The sequence below is a fragment of the Dreissena polymorpha genome, chromosome 12 (assembly GCF_020536995.1).
Source record: "Dreissena polymorpha isolate Duluth1 chromosome 12, UMN_Dpol_1.0, whole genome shotgun sequence".
NCBI lineage: Eukaryota > Metazoa > Mollusca > Bivalvia > Myida > Dreissenidae > Dreissena > Dreissena polymorpha.
The window spans coordinates 26,950,966-26,967,360 of record NC_068366.1 but is presented as its reverse complement, the minus strand read 5'-3'; the positions used below and the strand labels follow the sequence as shown (position 1 = coordinate 26,967,360).

At 36.1% G+C, this 16,395-nt stretch overlaps 1 protein-coding gene across 1 annotated transcript in view; it reads right to left on the bottom strand.

Annotated features, from left to right (window-relative positions):
• Nucleotides 1–14,150, bottom strand: part of LOC127853305 (katanin p60 ATPase-containing subunit A1-like) — a 33,940-nt gene extending 19,790 nt beyond the window's left edge. The window contains exons 1-2 of the mRNA XM_052387713.1: nt 14,055–14,150; nt 8,326–8,525 (exon numbers count right to left, since the gene is read on the bottom strand). Of these exons, the coding sequence (XP_052243673.1) occupies nt 8,326–8,493 (168 nt within the window). The 5' untranslated portion in view covers nt 8,494–8,525; nt 14,055–14,150. The remainder of the gene's footprint in view (nt 1–8,325; nt 8,526–14,054) is intronic.
• Between the last annotated feature and the right edge of the window lie 2,245 nt (nt 14,151–16,395).

The following is a 16,395-nucleotide window of genomic DNA, read 5'->3' as shown; positions in this document are numbered from 1 at the left end:
TGGCCCAAGAGACATCTGATTAATAGAGCAGATCCCCTCAGTGAAACAAACATGGCCCATGAAACATCTGTTTACTAGAGCAGATCCCCTCAATGAAAACAGACATGGAACATGGCCCATAAGACATCTGATAACTAGAGCAGATCCCCTCAGTGAAAACAAACATAGCCCATGAGACATCTGCTTACTTGAGCAGATCCCCTCAGTGAAAACAAACATAGCCCATAAGACAACTGATTACTAGAGCAGATCCCCTCAGTGAAAACAACATAGTCCATGAGACATCTGCTTACTAGAGCAGATCCCCTCAGTGAAAAACAAACATGACCCATGAAACATGATTACTAGAACAGATCCCCTCAGTAAAAACAAGCATAGCCCATGAGTCATCTGATTACTAGAGCAAATCCCCTCAGTGAAAACAAACATGGCAAATGAGACAAGATTACTAAAGCAGATCACCTCAGTGAAAACAAACATGGCAAATGAGACAAGATTAATATAGCAGATCCCCTCAGTGAAAACCAACACAGCCCATGATACATCTGCTTACTATAGCAGATCCCCTCAGTGAAAACAGACATGGCCCAAGAGACATCTGCTTACTAGAGCAGATCCCCTCAATGAAAAACAGACATTGAAACATGGCCCATAAGACATCTGATTACTAGAGCAGATCCCCTCAGTGAAAACAAACATAGCCCATGAGACATCTGCTTACTTGAGCAGATCCCCTCAGTGAAAATAGACATGGCCGATGAGACATCTGCTTACTAGAGCAGATCCCCTCAATGAAACAGACATGGAACATGGCCCATTAGACATCTTCTTACAAGAGCAGATCCCCTCAATGAAAACAATCATGGAACATGGCCCATGAGACATCTGATGACTAGAGCAGATCCCTCTATGAACACAAACATGGCCCATAAGACAATCTGCTAACTAGAGCAGATCCCCTCAATGAAAACAGACATGGAACATGGCCCATGAGACATATGATGACTAGAGCAGATTCCCTCAATGAAAACAGACATGGGACATGGCCCATGCGACATCTGATTACTAGAGGAGATCCCCTTAGTGAAAACAAACATAGCCCATGAGACATTTGCTTACTTGAGCAGATCCCCTCAATGACAACAGACATGGACCATGGCCCATAAGACATATGCTTACTAGAGCAGATCCCCTCAATAAAAACAGACATTGAACATGGCCCATGAGACATCTGATTACTATAGCAGATCCCCTCATTGAAAACAAACATGGCCCATGAAACATGACTACTAGAACAGATCCCCTCAGTGAAAACAAACATAGCCAATGAATCATCTGATTACTAGAGCAGATCCTATCAGTGAAAACAAATATGGCAAATGAGACAAGATTACTAGAGCAGATCCCCTCAGTGAAAATAAACATGGCAAATGAGACAAGATTACTAGAGCAGATCCCCTCATTGAAAACAAACATAGCCCATGATACATCTGATTAATAGAGCAGATCCCCTCATTGAAAACAAACATGGCCCATGAGACATCTGCTACTAGAGCAGATCCCTTCAGTGAAAACAAAAATAGCCAATGAGACATCTGATAAGTAGAGCAGATCCCTTCAGTGAAAACAAGCATGGCCCAGGAGACATCTGATTAATAGAGCAGATCCTCTCAGTGAAAACAAACATAGCCCATGAGACATCTGATTACTAGAGCAGATCCCCTCAGTGAAAACAAACATGGCCCATGAGACATCTGCTTACTAGAGCAGATCCTCTCAATGAAAACAGACATGGAACATGGCCATAAGACATCTGATTACTAGAGCAGATCCTCTCAGTGAAAACAAACATAGCCCATAAGACATCTGATTACTAGAGCAGATCCCCTCAGTGAAAACAAACATAGCCCATGAGACATCTGCTTACTAGAGCAGATCCCCTCAGTAAAAACAAACATAGCCCATGAGACATCTATTACTAGAGCAGATCCCCTCAGTGAAAACAAACATAGCTCATGAGACATCTGATTCATAGAGCAGATCCCCTCATTGAAAACAAACATGGCCCATGAGACATCTGCTTACTAGAGCAGATCCCCTCAATGAAAGTAGACATGGCTGATGAGACATCTGCTTACTAGAGCAGATCCCCTCAGTGAAAACACACATGGCCCATGAGACATCTGATTACTATAGCAGATCCCCTCAGTGAAAACAAACATGGCCCAATGAATTGTTTGTTAAGAAATCAATAATTAGCATATTGTTGCAAGAGTGATCTGGGAGTGAAAGATTATCTCAGTTGTCAGAGTATCAGTTTTTTTGCATGTTGAGGCTAAAACAAACTAAATTGAAATAAAAAGCAACAACACTGAATTGAATTTGTCAATATTGCATAACAATTTTTGTTTGCATTATATGTTATTTTGAAATCGTCATTAGTTGATTACCCTACAAAATGATCAGAGAAAAAACATTGAGCCTTTAAGATCTGATTAATAGAGCAGATCACCCTTGCGGGTGCAGACCGCCCATGATTTTTCTGATTAAATGTGCAGGGACCTATCTCAATTGAATCACAAACATGGTCCATGAGAATATGATTCTCATTGATTACAATTATCTTCAAAAATGAAAAAAAAATACATTGAAAAACAAAATGGAACATGGCCCATGAGGGGGTATGCTTGACTGTGGTGGTCACCTTAGTGAAAACAAACATGACCCATGAAACATGATTACTAGAACAGATCCCCTCAGTGAAAACAAACATAGCCCATGAGACATCTGATTACTAGAGCAGATCCCCTCAGTGAAAACAGACATGGCACAGGAGACATCTGCTTACTAGAGCAGATCCCCTCATTGAAAACAGATATGGCCCAAGAGACATCTGATTAATAGAGCAGATCCCCTCAGTGAAACAAACATGGCCCATGAAACATCTGTTTACTAGAGCAGATCCCCTCAATGAAAACAGACATGGAACATGGCCCATAAGACATCTGATAACTAGAGCAGATCCCCTCAGTGAAAACAAACATAGCCCATGAGACATCTGCTTACTTGAGCAGATCCCCTCAGTGAAAACAAACATAGCCCATAAGACAACTGATTACTAGAGCAGATCCCCTCAGTGAAAACAAACATAGTCCATGAGACATCTGCTTACTAGAGCAGATCCCCTCAGTGAAAACAAACATGACCCATGAAACATGATTACTAGAACAGATCCCCTCAGTAAAAACAAGCATAGCCCATGAGTCATCTGATTACTAGAGCAAATCCCCTCAGTGAAAACAAACATGGCAAATGAGACAAGATTACTAAAGCAGATCACCTCAGTGAAAACAAACATGGCAAATGAGACAAGATTAATATAGCAGATCCCCTCAGTGAAAACCAACACAGCCCATGATACATCTGCTTACTATAGCAGATCCCCTCAGTGAAAACAGACATGGCCCAAGAGACATCTGCTTACTAGAGCAGATCCCCTCAATGAAAAACAGACATTGAACATGGCCCATAAGACATCTGATTACTAGAGCAGATCCCCTCAGTGAAAACAAACATAGCCCATGAGACATCTGCTTACTTGAGCAGATCCCCTCAGTGAAAATAGACATGGCCGATGAGACATCTGCTTACTAGAGCAGATCCCCTCAATGAAAACAGACATGGAACATGGCCCATTAGACATCTTCTTACAAGAGCAGATCCCCTCAATGAAAACAATCATGGAACATGGCCCATGAGACATCTGATGACTAGAGCAGATCCCCTCTATGAACACAAACATGGCCCATAAGACATCTGCTAACTAGAGCAGATCCCCTCAATGAAAACAGACATGGAACATGGCCCATGAGACATATGATGACTAGAGCAGATTCCCTCAATGAAAACAGACATGGGACATGGCCCATGCGACATCTGATTACTAGAGGAGATCCCCTTAGTGAAAACAAACATAGCCCATGAGACATTTGCTTACTTGAGCAGATCCCCTCAATGACAACAGACATGGACCATGGCCCATAAGACATATGCTTACTAGAGCAGATCCCCTCAATAAAAACAGACATTGAACATGGCCCATGAGACATCTGATTACTATAGCAGATCCCCTCATTGAAAACAAACATGGCCCATGAAACATGACTACTAGAACAGATCCCCTCAGTGAAAACAAACATAGCCAATGAATCATCTGATTACTAGAGCAGATCCTATCAGTGAAAACAAATATGGCAAATGAGACAAGATTACTAGAGCAGATCCCCTCAGTGAAAATAAACATGGCAAATGAGACAAGATTACTAGAGCAGATCCCCTCATTGAAAACAAACATAGCCCATGATACATCTGATTAATAGAGCAGATCCCCTCATTGAAAACAAACATGGCCCATGAGACATCTGCTACTAGAGCAGATCCCTTCAGTGAAAACAAAAATAGCCAATGAGACATCTGATAAGTAGAGCAGATCCCTTCAGTGAAAACAAGCATGGCCCAGGAGACATCTGATTAATAGAGCAGATCCTCTCAGTGAAAACAAACATAGCCCATGAGACATCTGATTACTAGAGCAGATCCCCTCAGTGAAAACAAACATGGCCCATGAGACATCTGCTTACTAGAGCAGATCCTCTCAATGAAAACAGACATGGAACATGGCCCATAAGACATCTGATTACTAGAGCAGATCCTCTCAGTGAAAACAAACATAGCCCATAAGACATCTGATTACTAGAGCAGATCCCCTCAGTGAAAACAAACATAGCCCATGAGACATCTGCTTACTAGAGCAGATCCCCTCAGTAAAAACAAACATAGCCCATGAGACATCTATTACTAGAGCAGATCCCCTCAGTGAAAACAAACATAGCTCATGAGACATCTGATTCATAGAGCAGATCCCCTCATTGAAAACAAACATGGCCCATGAGACATCTGCTTACTAGAGCAGATCCCCTCAATGAAAGTAGACATGGCTGATGAGACATCTGCTTACTAGAGCAGATCCCCTCAGTGAAAACACACATGGCCCATGAGACATCTGATTACTATAGCAGATCCCCTCAGTGAAAACAAACATGGCCCAATGAATTGTTTGTTAAGAAATCAATAATTAGCATATTGTTGCAAGAGTGATCTGGGAGTGAAAGATTATCTCAGTTGTCAGAGTATCAGTTTTTTTGCATGTTGAGGCTAAAACAAACTAAATTGAAATAAAAAGCAACAACACTGAATTGAATTTGTCAATATTGCATAACAATTTTGTTTGCATTATATGTTATTTTGAAATCGTCATTAGTTGTTATTACCCTACAAAATGATCAAAGAGAAAAATTCCTTTTATTGAGCCTTTAAGATTGATTAATAAAAACAAGAGCACCGCCTTGCGGGTGCAGACCGCCCATCTATTTTTCTTTTTAAATGTGAAGGGACCTATCTCAATTTTAATCACAAAGGAGGGAGGGTTGGAGAGGGTGTATAGTGTGGGGGTGTGGTCATTTATTACATTATCTTCCAAAAATGAAAAAAAAATACATGTTTAAAAAAAAATGGGGGGGGGGGGGGTGGGCGGGGTATAGTGTGAGGGTGTGGTGGTCACTTACTATATGATCTTTAAAAAAAAATGGGGGGGGATTCAGGGGGGGGGGTTGGCTGGCGGGGGGGGGGGGGGGGGGGGCGGGGGGGATGGTATGGGTGGAGTCTATTGTGGTATGTCAGGTAAGTGTTGTTTTGTCAAAGTAGCAATCAAATGATTCAAATCTAATCATAAATAAAGAAGTTATGGCAATTTTAGCAAAATTTAATAATTTGACCTTGAGAGTCAAGGTCATTCAAAGTTCAAAGTAAAATCTAACTTGCCAGGTACAGTACCCTCATGATAGCATGAAAGTATTTGAAGTTTGAAAGTAATAGCCTTGATACTTTATTAGTAAAGTGTATCTAAACACAAAATTTAACCATATATTCAAAGTTACTAAGTCAAAAAAGGGCCATAAGTCCGTAAAAATGACAACCAGAGTTATGCAACTTGTCTTTTACTGTCCCCTTATGAAAGTTTGCGAGTGTTCCAAGTATGAAAGCAATATCTATGATACTTTAGGGGTAAAGTGGACCAAAACACAAAACTTAACAAAATTTTCAATTTTCTAAGTATAAAGGGCCCATAATTCCGTCAAAATGCCAGTCAGAGTTACATAACTTTGCCTGCAGTCCCCTTATGATAGTTAGTAAGTGTTGCAAGTATGAAAGCAATACATGTAGCTTTGATACTTTAGGAATAAAGTGGACCTAAACACAAAACTTAACCAAATTTTCAATTTTCTAAGTATAAAAAGGGCACATAATTCTGTCGAAATGCCAGTCAGAGTTACATAACTTTGCCTGCACAGTCCCCTTATGATAGTTAGTAAGTGTTGCAAGTATGAAAGCAATAGCTTTGATACTTAAGGAATAAAATGGACCTAAACACAAAACTTAACCAAAATTTTCAATTTTCTAAGTATAAAAAGGGCACATAATTCTGTCAACTTTGCCTGCCCAGTCCCCTCATGATAGTAAGTAAGTGTACCAAGTTTGAATGCAATAGCATTGATACTTTATGAGAAATATGGACCTAAACGCAAAACTTAACAGGACGCCGACGCCAAGGTGAGGACAATAGCTCTTTTTTTTTTTTTTTAAATAGATGAGCTAAAAAATGTTTGTGTTATACATAGGTCGGTATGTATTACCTTGACATTTAATTAAGCTTCGTTTAATGAATCTAAGAATGATTTTTATACAAATTCAGTCCATAAACTACATTAATGTGTAATTTAATATAAATTATAAAATATTAAATAATATTTAATAAAAAATAAAAATTAATCACCTATTTTTAATACGAATATGCGGTTAACTTTCAGTCCGAAATTACGGCATGGAAGAACTTATTTGTGTTTGGATTTTATTTCTGAACTTTAAAACACTGTCTGTCCTCAATCATGATGAATTTTAACATGAATAGGGACAGACAGTTGTTATTTCAACAAATAAAGAGCTTGTTTGGAAGGCGGATTAATCACTCTGCGAGTAAAATGAAATTTTGATATTGTCATATATTTTCGAGACCTAACAAAACTGTCAACGTTGTTGACATTAGTTGAAATAACATGTAAAATAAATATATCCTGTTATTAACAATAACAATGTTTCATTTTAATCTCCAGACTATATGCTACTTCATGGTGACATTGATCATTGTTTAGACTTTAAATTTGTCAATAAAGACAATATAGATTTTTGTTTTAATTAATATTATTGTGGACAAACATTAGCTCAAAGATATTTAAAGCAACGAATTTAAGTGGTGACAGTCAGAACGTTTTTTGACCCAGTGAAACCCCTGAATTTATTTCATGTTTTCTTTTCTTTTCTTTTTTTCATGTTTTCTTTGTTCTTCTACAAGGCCACTGATGCTGAAACTGGAACCTAAAAGATTAACATGCAGTTCAATGATGATAGGTGATAAAAAACATCAAAATCTCCCCCCACACACACACCGGAAAGAATTATGATATCTACATATCTCTTACGCGTGTAGTCAGATGCTAGCCCAAGTCGGTTATGAAATTGGCTACTAAGTTGTTTTCCTTAGCGCCAATGTAGATAGAAATATATTTATTGTAATTTCATTACACAAAATGAGGAACAGCATACAATTGGTGAAAGCTTCCAATGCACTAATGTTTACATTTCATAAGTATTTAGTATAACCAAAGTATATACTTAGGTATATTTATAACCAAATGCCCTATTTTCTAAAATTACGCGTGAAATGTGCCCTTTTTGGGGAAGCTCCCCTCTATTTTGAAAAGCTGGCTGGAGCACTGAATATAATATTAAATGTAAGTTCATTATTTTGCTGTAGATCTTTCTTTAAACAATCAAATGATGATGATTACAGTGATGATAATGATTGTCAATGTTTTTTTATAAATATGTGTACCGGTACATTTATAACAATCAGAATAATTAAGATATCCCTCTGCCTAAAGCAGCCTCTTAACAAAATCTTGTAACTGGCTGCTTCACACAGGTAAGCTTGTACTTTGAAGATAATTTATTTCAATTAAACATGCTTGTCTGATTGCAAAATGTTGCATTGCAAGAAGCAGCCACCATTGAAAAATAGGCTCCTTCCACGTTCTTTCATACTTAATCCTTATGACCCAATTATAGTACCTTACAATGTATTTAAGATTAACATGCATATAAAATATACAAAGAGCAATAATGAAAGAGAACAATTACTAATTAAATAACCTTCTGGTATCTTGCTTTCCTTTGCGGCTCTTTGACTGTCATCAAGATTTTCTGCAACTGCTGTACAACGCCTTGGTAGTAGACTGCAGAGGTGTCATACTTGCCAAACAAGCAGTGCTCTCGGGCTTGCTTTAAGTTGTCATACACCTCACCATAATTGACATTCATCTTCAATGTTGAACCAAACAAATATCTCTGTCCTACAAAAGAAATGTTTTCTGTGTTAAAATTCAAAGTTAATATACAAACTTAAGGGAGAGATTTAGGATCGTTTGAAGAGGGCACTTGCAACTGCGATAAATTAATAAGAATATGTAAATTATACTGATCATGAAGTAAAATTATGCAGGACCCACCTGGCTCTAAAATTTCTCTAGCCAACATTTTAACCAAATGGAAGTTTTTGTAGCAAATCTTTATTAGAATCTGTAGCCAAGTTTTAGCAGGCTATATATATGTATTATATAAATTATATATAAATTTAACGAGTAATCGCTAAAGGGTGTAAAAGCCCTGTAAAACAAATCTAATTTATTCACAGAAAATATTAACCATATCAGCAAAAGGTTGCATTCGTATATTTTAAATCCCTTTTGTCAAAACATTGCATTCTACCAACACTTAATTCAGTTTTCCCCGGATTTTAATCAGTATACATTACAATAACTGTTTCAATAATGATTTATCTAAACGACCGCAACGATAAAGATATAGCATGTTTGATTTGCAATTTATATTTGAGGAAATGTCAATTCATGATATCATTTTTTGTTAAAATGATTTACGAAACATTCAACAGAAATTAAAAGAAATCGTTGTTCTCTGCGCTACAAAGTTTGAATATGCTCATGCTTTCCACGCCGATTATGAGACATTGAACGTACATGTAGGATCATCGCGAAATACATTGGCATACAAATCGTTGTTCTCTGCGCTACAGAGTTTTAATATGCTCATGCTTTCCATGCGGATTATGAGACATTGAACGTACATGTAGGATCATCACGAAATACATTGGCACTGTTTATGTGACGATTTTTTGACCTTGCATTTCAATTAGGATTCTGAAGAGTTTTCCGATTAAAAATCGAATAATGCTCACTTGAGAATTCAACAAAACAAGAAATACAGACTAACATCATACGATTATGTATGCGTCCTCTAGAGCACTAATATAACGGTACCATGCATAATTTCTGATTTTAAAAACGTTCGCCAGGGATTTTCGCCAAAGGACTATTTTAATTGCCAAAATTGCGAAATTTTTGCCATTGGTGAATTTGCAGAACAACAGCCGGAGCCCTACAAAGTTTTGTTAGTTGGATACTCAATCAATATTAAGTAATTTAAAATGTCTCAAGGTCATGACAAGTTTGTTTTCAGGGCATCATTTGAACAATCATTTAACATAGTCACTATAGGATTATAAAAGGATAGCCTTGCGTCTCATGTGATTATTTTTTAAGTCATATTCTATTTTAAGTATATAAACTGTGTGATATACAGGGCATGGCCCATTTTGACCTCTGTCCAATAATGTTAGCAAACTTGTTGAGGACCACAAAAGGCTTTCACATATCAAATAACACACTCCAACACTCTAAGCCTTTGGATTTGAGGGGTCATTTTTAAAGTCTGTCATCATGCTATTTTTAATTATAAGTTAATTCATGCAGCCACTTACACATGGCCAGTTTTTACCCCAGAAGCACAATGCAAACAAACTTTGTAGGACATTATCTGTATGATGATACTTTCGAAGGAAAATTTGTTTTGACCCCAAGAGCATGACGTCAGGGTAAAGAGTCTTGAAAAAAATCAGTATACAGTCAAACCTGAATTCAGCGGTCAGTCAAGGGAAATGACCAAAGTGACCGTTGTCCACAGGTGACCGTTGAATTCGGATCACAATTTTAAGATGGTTTGTCAGTTGGTAGTATTGCAACGTCGTTACCCCACCCAGTCGTTTGCATACAGTGTAAAACAAATGCTCATTGCCGTTAACTAAGCATAATAACAGAATTGACTTACATTGAATAATAAAGAATAATATCTTATATATTGATTTAATTTCATATTGTTATTAAACTAAAGCAATGACTTTATCAACGCTAGTATTATTGTTTAATCATGCATCTCGATCATTCTGTAAACAAAGCTTGTCACGTGCCGTTGATGTCACTTCCGTACAAGACTAAAAAGCGGTTTTGCTGTCATAAACTGATAGTACGGTGTAATTGTACCGTTCTAATTCAAAGAAAAAGACGCAAAAAGTTTGTTAAAATTTATTCGTACTCAAACATCACACAAAAAGCATTATAATTTAATTTAATTTATTTTTTTTAATTTTCGCGACTTGAGACGACTGACGCGTGACTGTTGATTTCACTTCAAACATGAATTTCGGAGTGGAATATAGTGGCTGTTGGCCGTTATGGACAGGTGGCCGTTAAATTCAAGTGTAATATAGAGTGTTTTTCGTCGGGGGGATTCCAGACTGACCGTTGTCTGCAGGTTACTGGTAAATTCAGGTGGCCGTTAGGTCAGTTTCGACTGTATCTAGAAACCAAAAATGTGTTTGAACTTTGAAACAAAAATCAATATTTACAAAATTATAACAGAGAAAACATTTATCTTTCTGATGTTACAAATATCTGAGAAAAAAAACAACAGTTGATCACTTAACATACTGTTTGTTAAATCAAGTCACATAGGTTTACCTTTTTGAACACATTTGGAAAACTTTAAAAAAAAACATAATTGATAAAAACAAGAAACATGACAATGCCATAAAACCAGGCTTTTAACGTTTAAGTTAATAATTCAATAATTATGCAATTCCAAGCTTAGTCAGCATGTAAGCTACCAACACATAAAACTTCAAAACAATACTCCAAAGCCATTGATCAGAAAATGTTTCTCTATTTTTAGATTATTTTTTTTTAACTTGTCCCAAATTGAATCAAAATCTACCTCAACAAAACATTATTTTCAGCATTTCAAGGTTTTATGCAAAATATCAATCTTTCAGTTTATAGATACAGTGAGCTTGACCTTAATCCGACCATCCCTAAATGAATCACATCCCTATATAACTAACCTACAATTTTCAATGTAATACCCCATCAAAGCTAAGTGGCCCTAACCATTACCAGTCAAGCCCCATATACAATCACAGCTGGGTCTCCATGCAAGCCTTTTATTAGTTTCAACAAGATTGGTCAATTCAAAATAAAGTTGTTTATAGTTTTTCTATCTTTTATACCAGTGATCTTAACCTAAACCTAAATGACCTAAATGCAATCTCAAACTACGTCTTTAAGCAAGCTATTTTCTCAATAAAACACTATGAGATGATACATAAGTACTATATAATGAAAATATAAAGTCTTCATAACTGAACTATGACTTAAACAGAATGATTAATTTAGTTTAAACCTGTTTAATTAAGCATCAAAAGCCTGAGGTTTATTTAGATACTCACGCGTCTATTGGCTGGGAATAAACAGTATTTTGTTGTCTATGAAGAATTCTGTGAATGCTCCAAGGGTGGATATCAAACTAGGAACCTACTTGTGCTCAATTGGTCATTGTTGGTTCAGGTGCTACTTTAATGTACACCGGGTACTCTTATGTATACTTGAATGTAGTCAATGACCAATTGTGACTTACTTGGAGCAAGATGGATACAATATCCACTGGGCTACGGTTAGGTTGGTCCCCCAATGATAAGCAGACAATTATACCGCTTCAGTAAAGAGCTAGCCCAACAGCAATGTTGTTAATAGCGACCTTTATTTGCTTCGAATAGGGGTTTTACTATTATCAGAAATTATATAACTAATCATGACTGCCTTGATAATATTTTGGTTGATTTAATTGAATATTATTGTGCAGTTATGACAAAATTATACAGAGAGCCTAAGAATAGGATTTAATTTACATACAAATAACTTAAAAAATTACTTTCCGTTAGGAACACGGTCAGTCATCTATAAGGAACAACCCTCGCAACCTTAACGAGACCTTCATGGTAGATAACACCGACAGACAAACCCACATCCCAGCAGAAGATTCAGCAGTGATATTTTTACAGATTTTCTCATCTAGTCCTGGGACCCATAACTAGCAAATCTATGAGTCCCCAAATTGAAACAAGAGCACCGCATAGTGGGTGCCAACGCTCGGCTGCGGGTGCAGTTTTGAATAAATGAAAGCTATATTAGAGTCCACAGTGACCTTGACCTTAGACCTGGTGACCCAAAAATGGGTGTGGCGTGTAGAACTCATCAAAGTGCAGCTACATGAAGTTTAAAAGTTGTAGGTGGAAGCACTTTGATTTAAGAGCCAATGTTAAGGTTTTAGCACAACATGGACGACGGACGAGCTGGCTATGACAATGCCTCAGGTTTTCCCCGAAAACAGCCGAGCTAAAAATGAGTCCAAATATTAAACAATATCATTTTTTCAGAAATTACAATGCATGTTTGGGACTCACATAATTCGAAACTTTGCATCCCCAGAGGTTTTTGTGAGTCCAGCACACAACTGGCAGGTACATGTAATAAAATGATAAAATCACTGATTCATTGTTTTACATTGGGGATATATTATCATTAGAAATGTTTGAAATGATTGATTATAGTGTTTTCTTTTCAATGCTTGCTCAATGTATTATTTGTTTTTGTAATGTTTTTATTTATTTCACTTCAAATGCAATCATGCTTTGTATGTTTTCAATAAAAAGATGTTTGTATCTTGGGTATGCAACTGCTATAAATTATAAATATAACACATTTCTAGCGTTTTTCCCTGGTATAATCGTTTTTGTGTATTAGGCATTCCTTTTAAAGTCACTTTTTTAATGCATTTACTCACAAAAATTCTTCTATATATGACAATTTTGATTAGGGCCAGTTGTCCCAAAAATTTGGGTAGAGCTGACCATATTTGGGGGCGAGTTAGCTTTGGGGGGAGTTGTCTGGTGACCATCAAATGCATACTGTAATTACTCTAAGTTTCTGACACCCTTTTTTTGCAAAAATAATTATTTTTGTAACTTAATTTTCAGCGAACAGGTTTTCTTCCATAATTAATGTCTCTACATTTTTTAACAGTATCTTTTACAGTGCTATCCCGCAGACTTGGGTTATGTTTTTTCTTATCTTGTGACACTTTTGCTCTGACATGTATTTTTACAGCCACATTAAAAATGATTAAGGTCATAAAACTGCCTGTGGGCAATGGACCACTACATTCGCGCAAATGGTTAAATAATTATGTATACTGGTAGAAAACAATGGTTTTACCCATCAGCATTTTCAACGGTTTCATCCCATTAAGGAAGCAGAATATTTCATGCTTTTACTTTATGGTTCTATCATTTCAGGCGAGTTACTCAGTCAGCAAAGCTGTGAGTGTGAAATTGTATTTATTTCATAGCAGAATAAGAAGAGTAAATCGCAATATAATTATTGTATATTGTATTAATTGCCTTTATTTCAATATAATTATAATTTTCGGATACCTCAATTTTTGTCTCTAAATTTTTGTACACCTGAAATTTTTTTTTTCGTATCAAATTTCGGACAAGGTGTCCGAAAACTTACAGAGTAATTACGGTACCTACAAAATGAGGCGCATTTGGGCACTGTACCAGTACTGTGCTGTTTTTTTTAGCAATCGAAGTACCATTTAATTCTTAATGTACACTATCCAATTTATTTTACCCGTAATTCAGATTTTTTTATCTGAGTTTCTGACGTTGGAATTTCTAATGCGATTTGATTTTATATTTGCTGGTTCTCGATAAATAAGACGACGGCGTCAATAGGGGAGCCAGACAACTCGCCCCAAAGCCAACTCGCCCCAGGACAAGTCGCCCCGAAAATCTGGACAAGTCGCCCCAAATATGTTGGACAACTCGCCCCAATCGAAAGACAACTCGCCCCAATTTTGTTTCTTATATATAGTATTATAGAAATTTTGTTCATATAAAATTTGTTAAGTTTAATGTATCAATATACAAATATTCGTTATTATTGTTTTTAGGAAATGTAGTTGTATGATGTTTTTTTTTTCATTTCATATTGTTAAACTTTGTAATTCAATAATTGTTTACATACCGGATTGCTTTTAATAATTAATTGTTATTAGCTTTTTTATGATTGTGTTTATTAAAATAAGCCCCATTTAGTTCGTCTTGTTTTGAAAACGTGTGAAATGTTAAACGTTTATTTTGACGGCATGCTTTCATTTTCTGTTCAAAGATTGTTTAATGAGACATTTTGTATGATAGTTTGGTTTAATTAAAGAATAATGGAATGTCTTTGTGTTAGTTATGTTTTGAAAACGTGTGAATTGACGAAAATTAATTAAGCCGGCATGCTTTCATTGTCTGGTCAAAGATTTATTAATAAGACAAATGGTATGACAGTTTGGCGTGATTAAAGAATAAATAAGGTAACACGCTTAACCAGACAACAATGCTGTTTGCAAAGTAATTATAAGGGCTGACTTTATATAAAGAGGGTATCTGAATGAGCCCAAAGTATGTGTTTTGTTTGTGTCGGACAATACTATTTGTGACTTGGAATACGATTGCTATATAGTTGTGTGGGTTTCAGTGCATCTGCCATGTGTTCAAACATATATGTGCTTAATCGATGTCGGATACAATAATTTTCTAGTGTTAGTTAGTTTTGTGTTTGTGTTTCTGCAATGGCAGAAGTGGCAAATTGTATACATTGTGGAAAGACAGTTGGGCAGAGGCAACGTGCTGTTTCTTGCGATGCCTGCGAGCGATGGCAACACATCGGCTGTGATTCTGGTAAGTAAACTTATAATATAATTATTTGTTGTGTCTTACATTTTTTAGGTCAGGCAGCTTTTGTTTCCCCATAAATAATGAATCTAAATTGTTGGATACTTGCATATTATCGGGTAATCAACCAATGTCCGTTAATCCGGTGACACATAACAGATGTGTTTTACGACCTGATAACGATCATAAAACCTTTCAGATAAATGTCAGAAGTCACTGGACCGTTATCTTTGCGTTATTTGGGTGATGTATACCGCTTTAAACTATTGCTCATGGTGTAATATTGAATGTGTTTACAGTTTTTTTACTTGTCAGTACAAATATATTTTAAACGTTTGTATAAATCCTTAGTATTGAACATTACTATCTGCTAAAATGATTGAATATTATGATAAAATGTGCATTTTATATTTATGATAAGAATTTACATTAACCTTTTATTTAATATCCTCTATGTATATACATAAGTCGCATATTTTGAAAATAATTACTTTGTCAAAAAAGGCGTGAAAACTCGACACTAAATAAAGAAATATCGTATTGTTTGTTAAGTGTATGTGCTTGACATATTTTTAAAATAGCATTTTGTTGTGGTAATTCTGACGCTATTGGTTATTGAGATATCGCTGTTGACAAAAAGCCGTTCAGTTTGACATGTAAGGTTCGTTTGTCGGGATATGCTAAACTTTAAATTGAAACAGAACCAACATATTATCAAATAAGACGAATACCATCATTTTTAAACTGATAACGGAATAATAAAAAAAATCGTTAAGACAGACAGACACACAATTTGATTGTCGAATACAATCAGTACATAGCCATATAAACATTATACATGTTTCAATTAAAAAGCATGTCAAGGAAATGTGATTCATAGAATTTAGTTTACTTACGGAGAATGTTCTTAACATATTCGATGCGAGTTTAATATATGAGATCTAACTTTTAATGAACAATTATATATTAAGTTAATTATTATTACTACTGATAAATAAAGAGTTCCTTTTCTCTTCTTGAATATAAGCCATTTAACAATGTGAGACATGTCTTTTGTGGTTATTTGTAATATCCTGTATGTGTCTGGAGTACTTTGATGCCTTGGATTGGAAGCTAACTTAAAAGATGAACTTTTGAGGGTGTGTTTTCTATTGTGTGGGGCTTTTGTCGAAATTAGGATTCCGAAACACGTTTTTCTACGGTGGGTTCATTCGACAGCGATTTACTTTCTTAGAAGTTGCGAGACG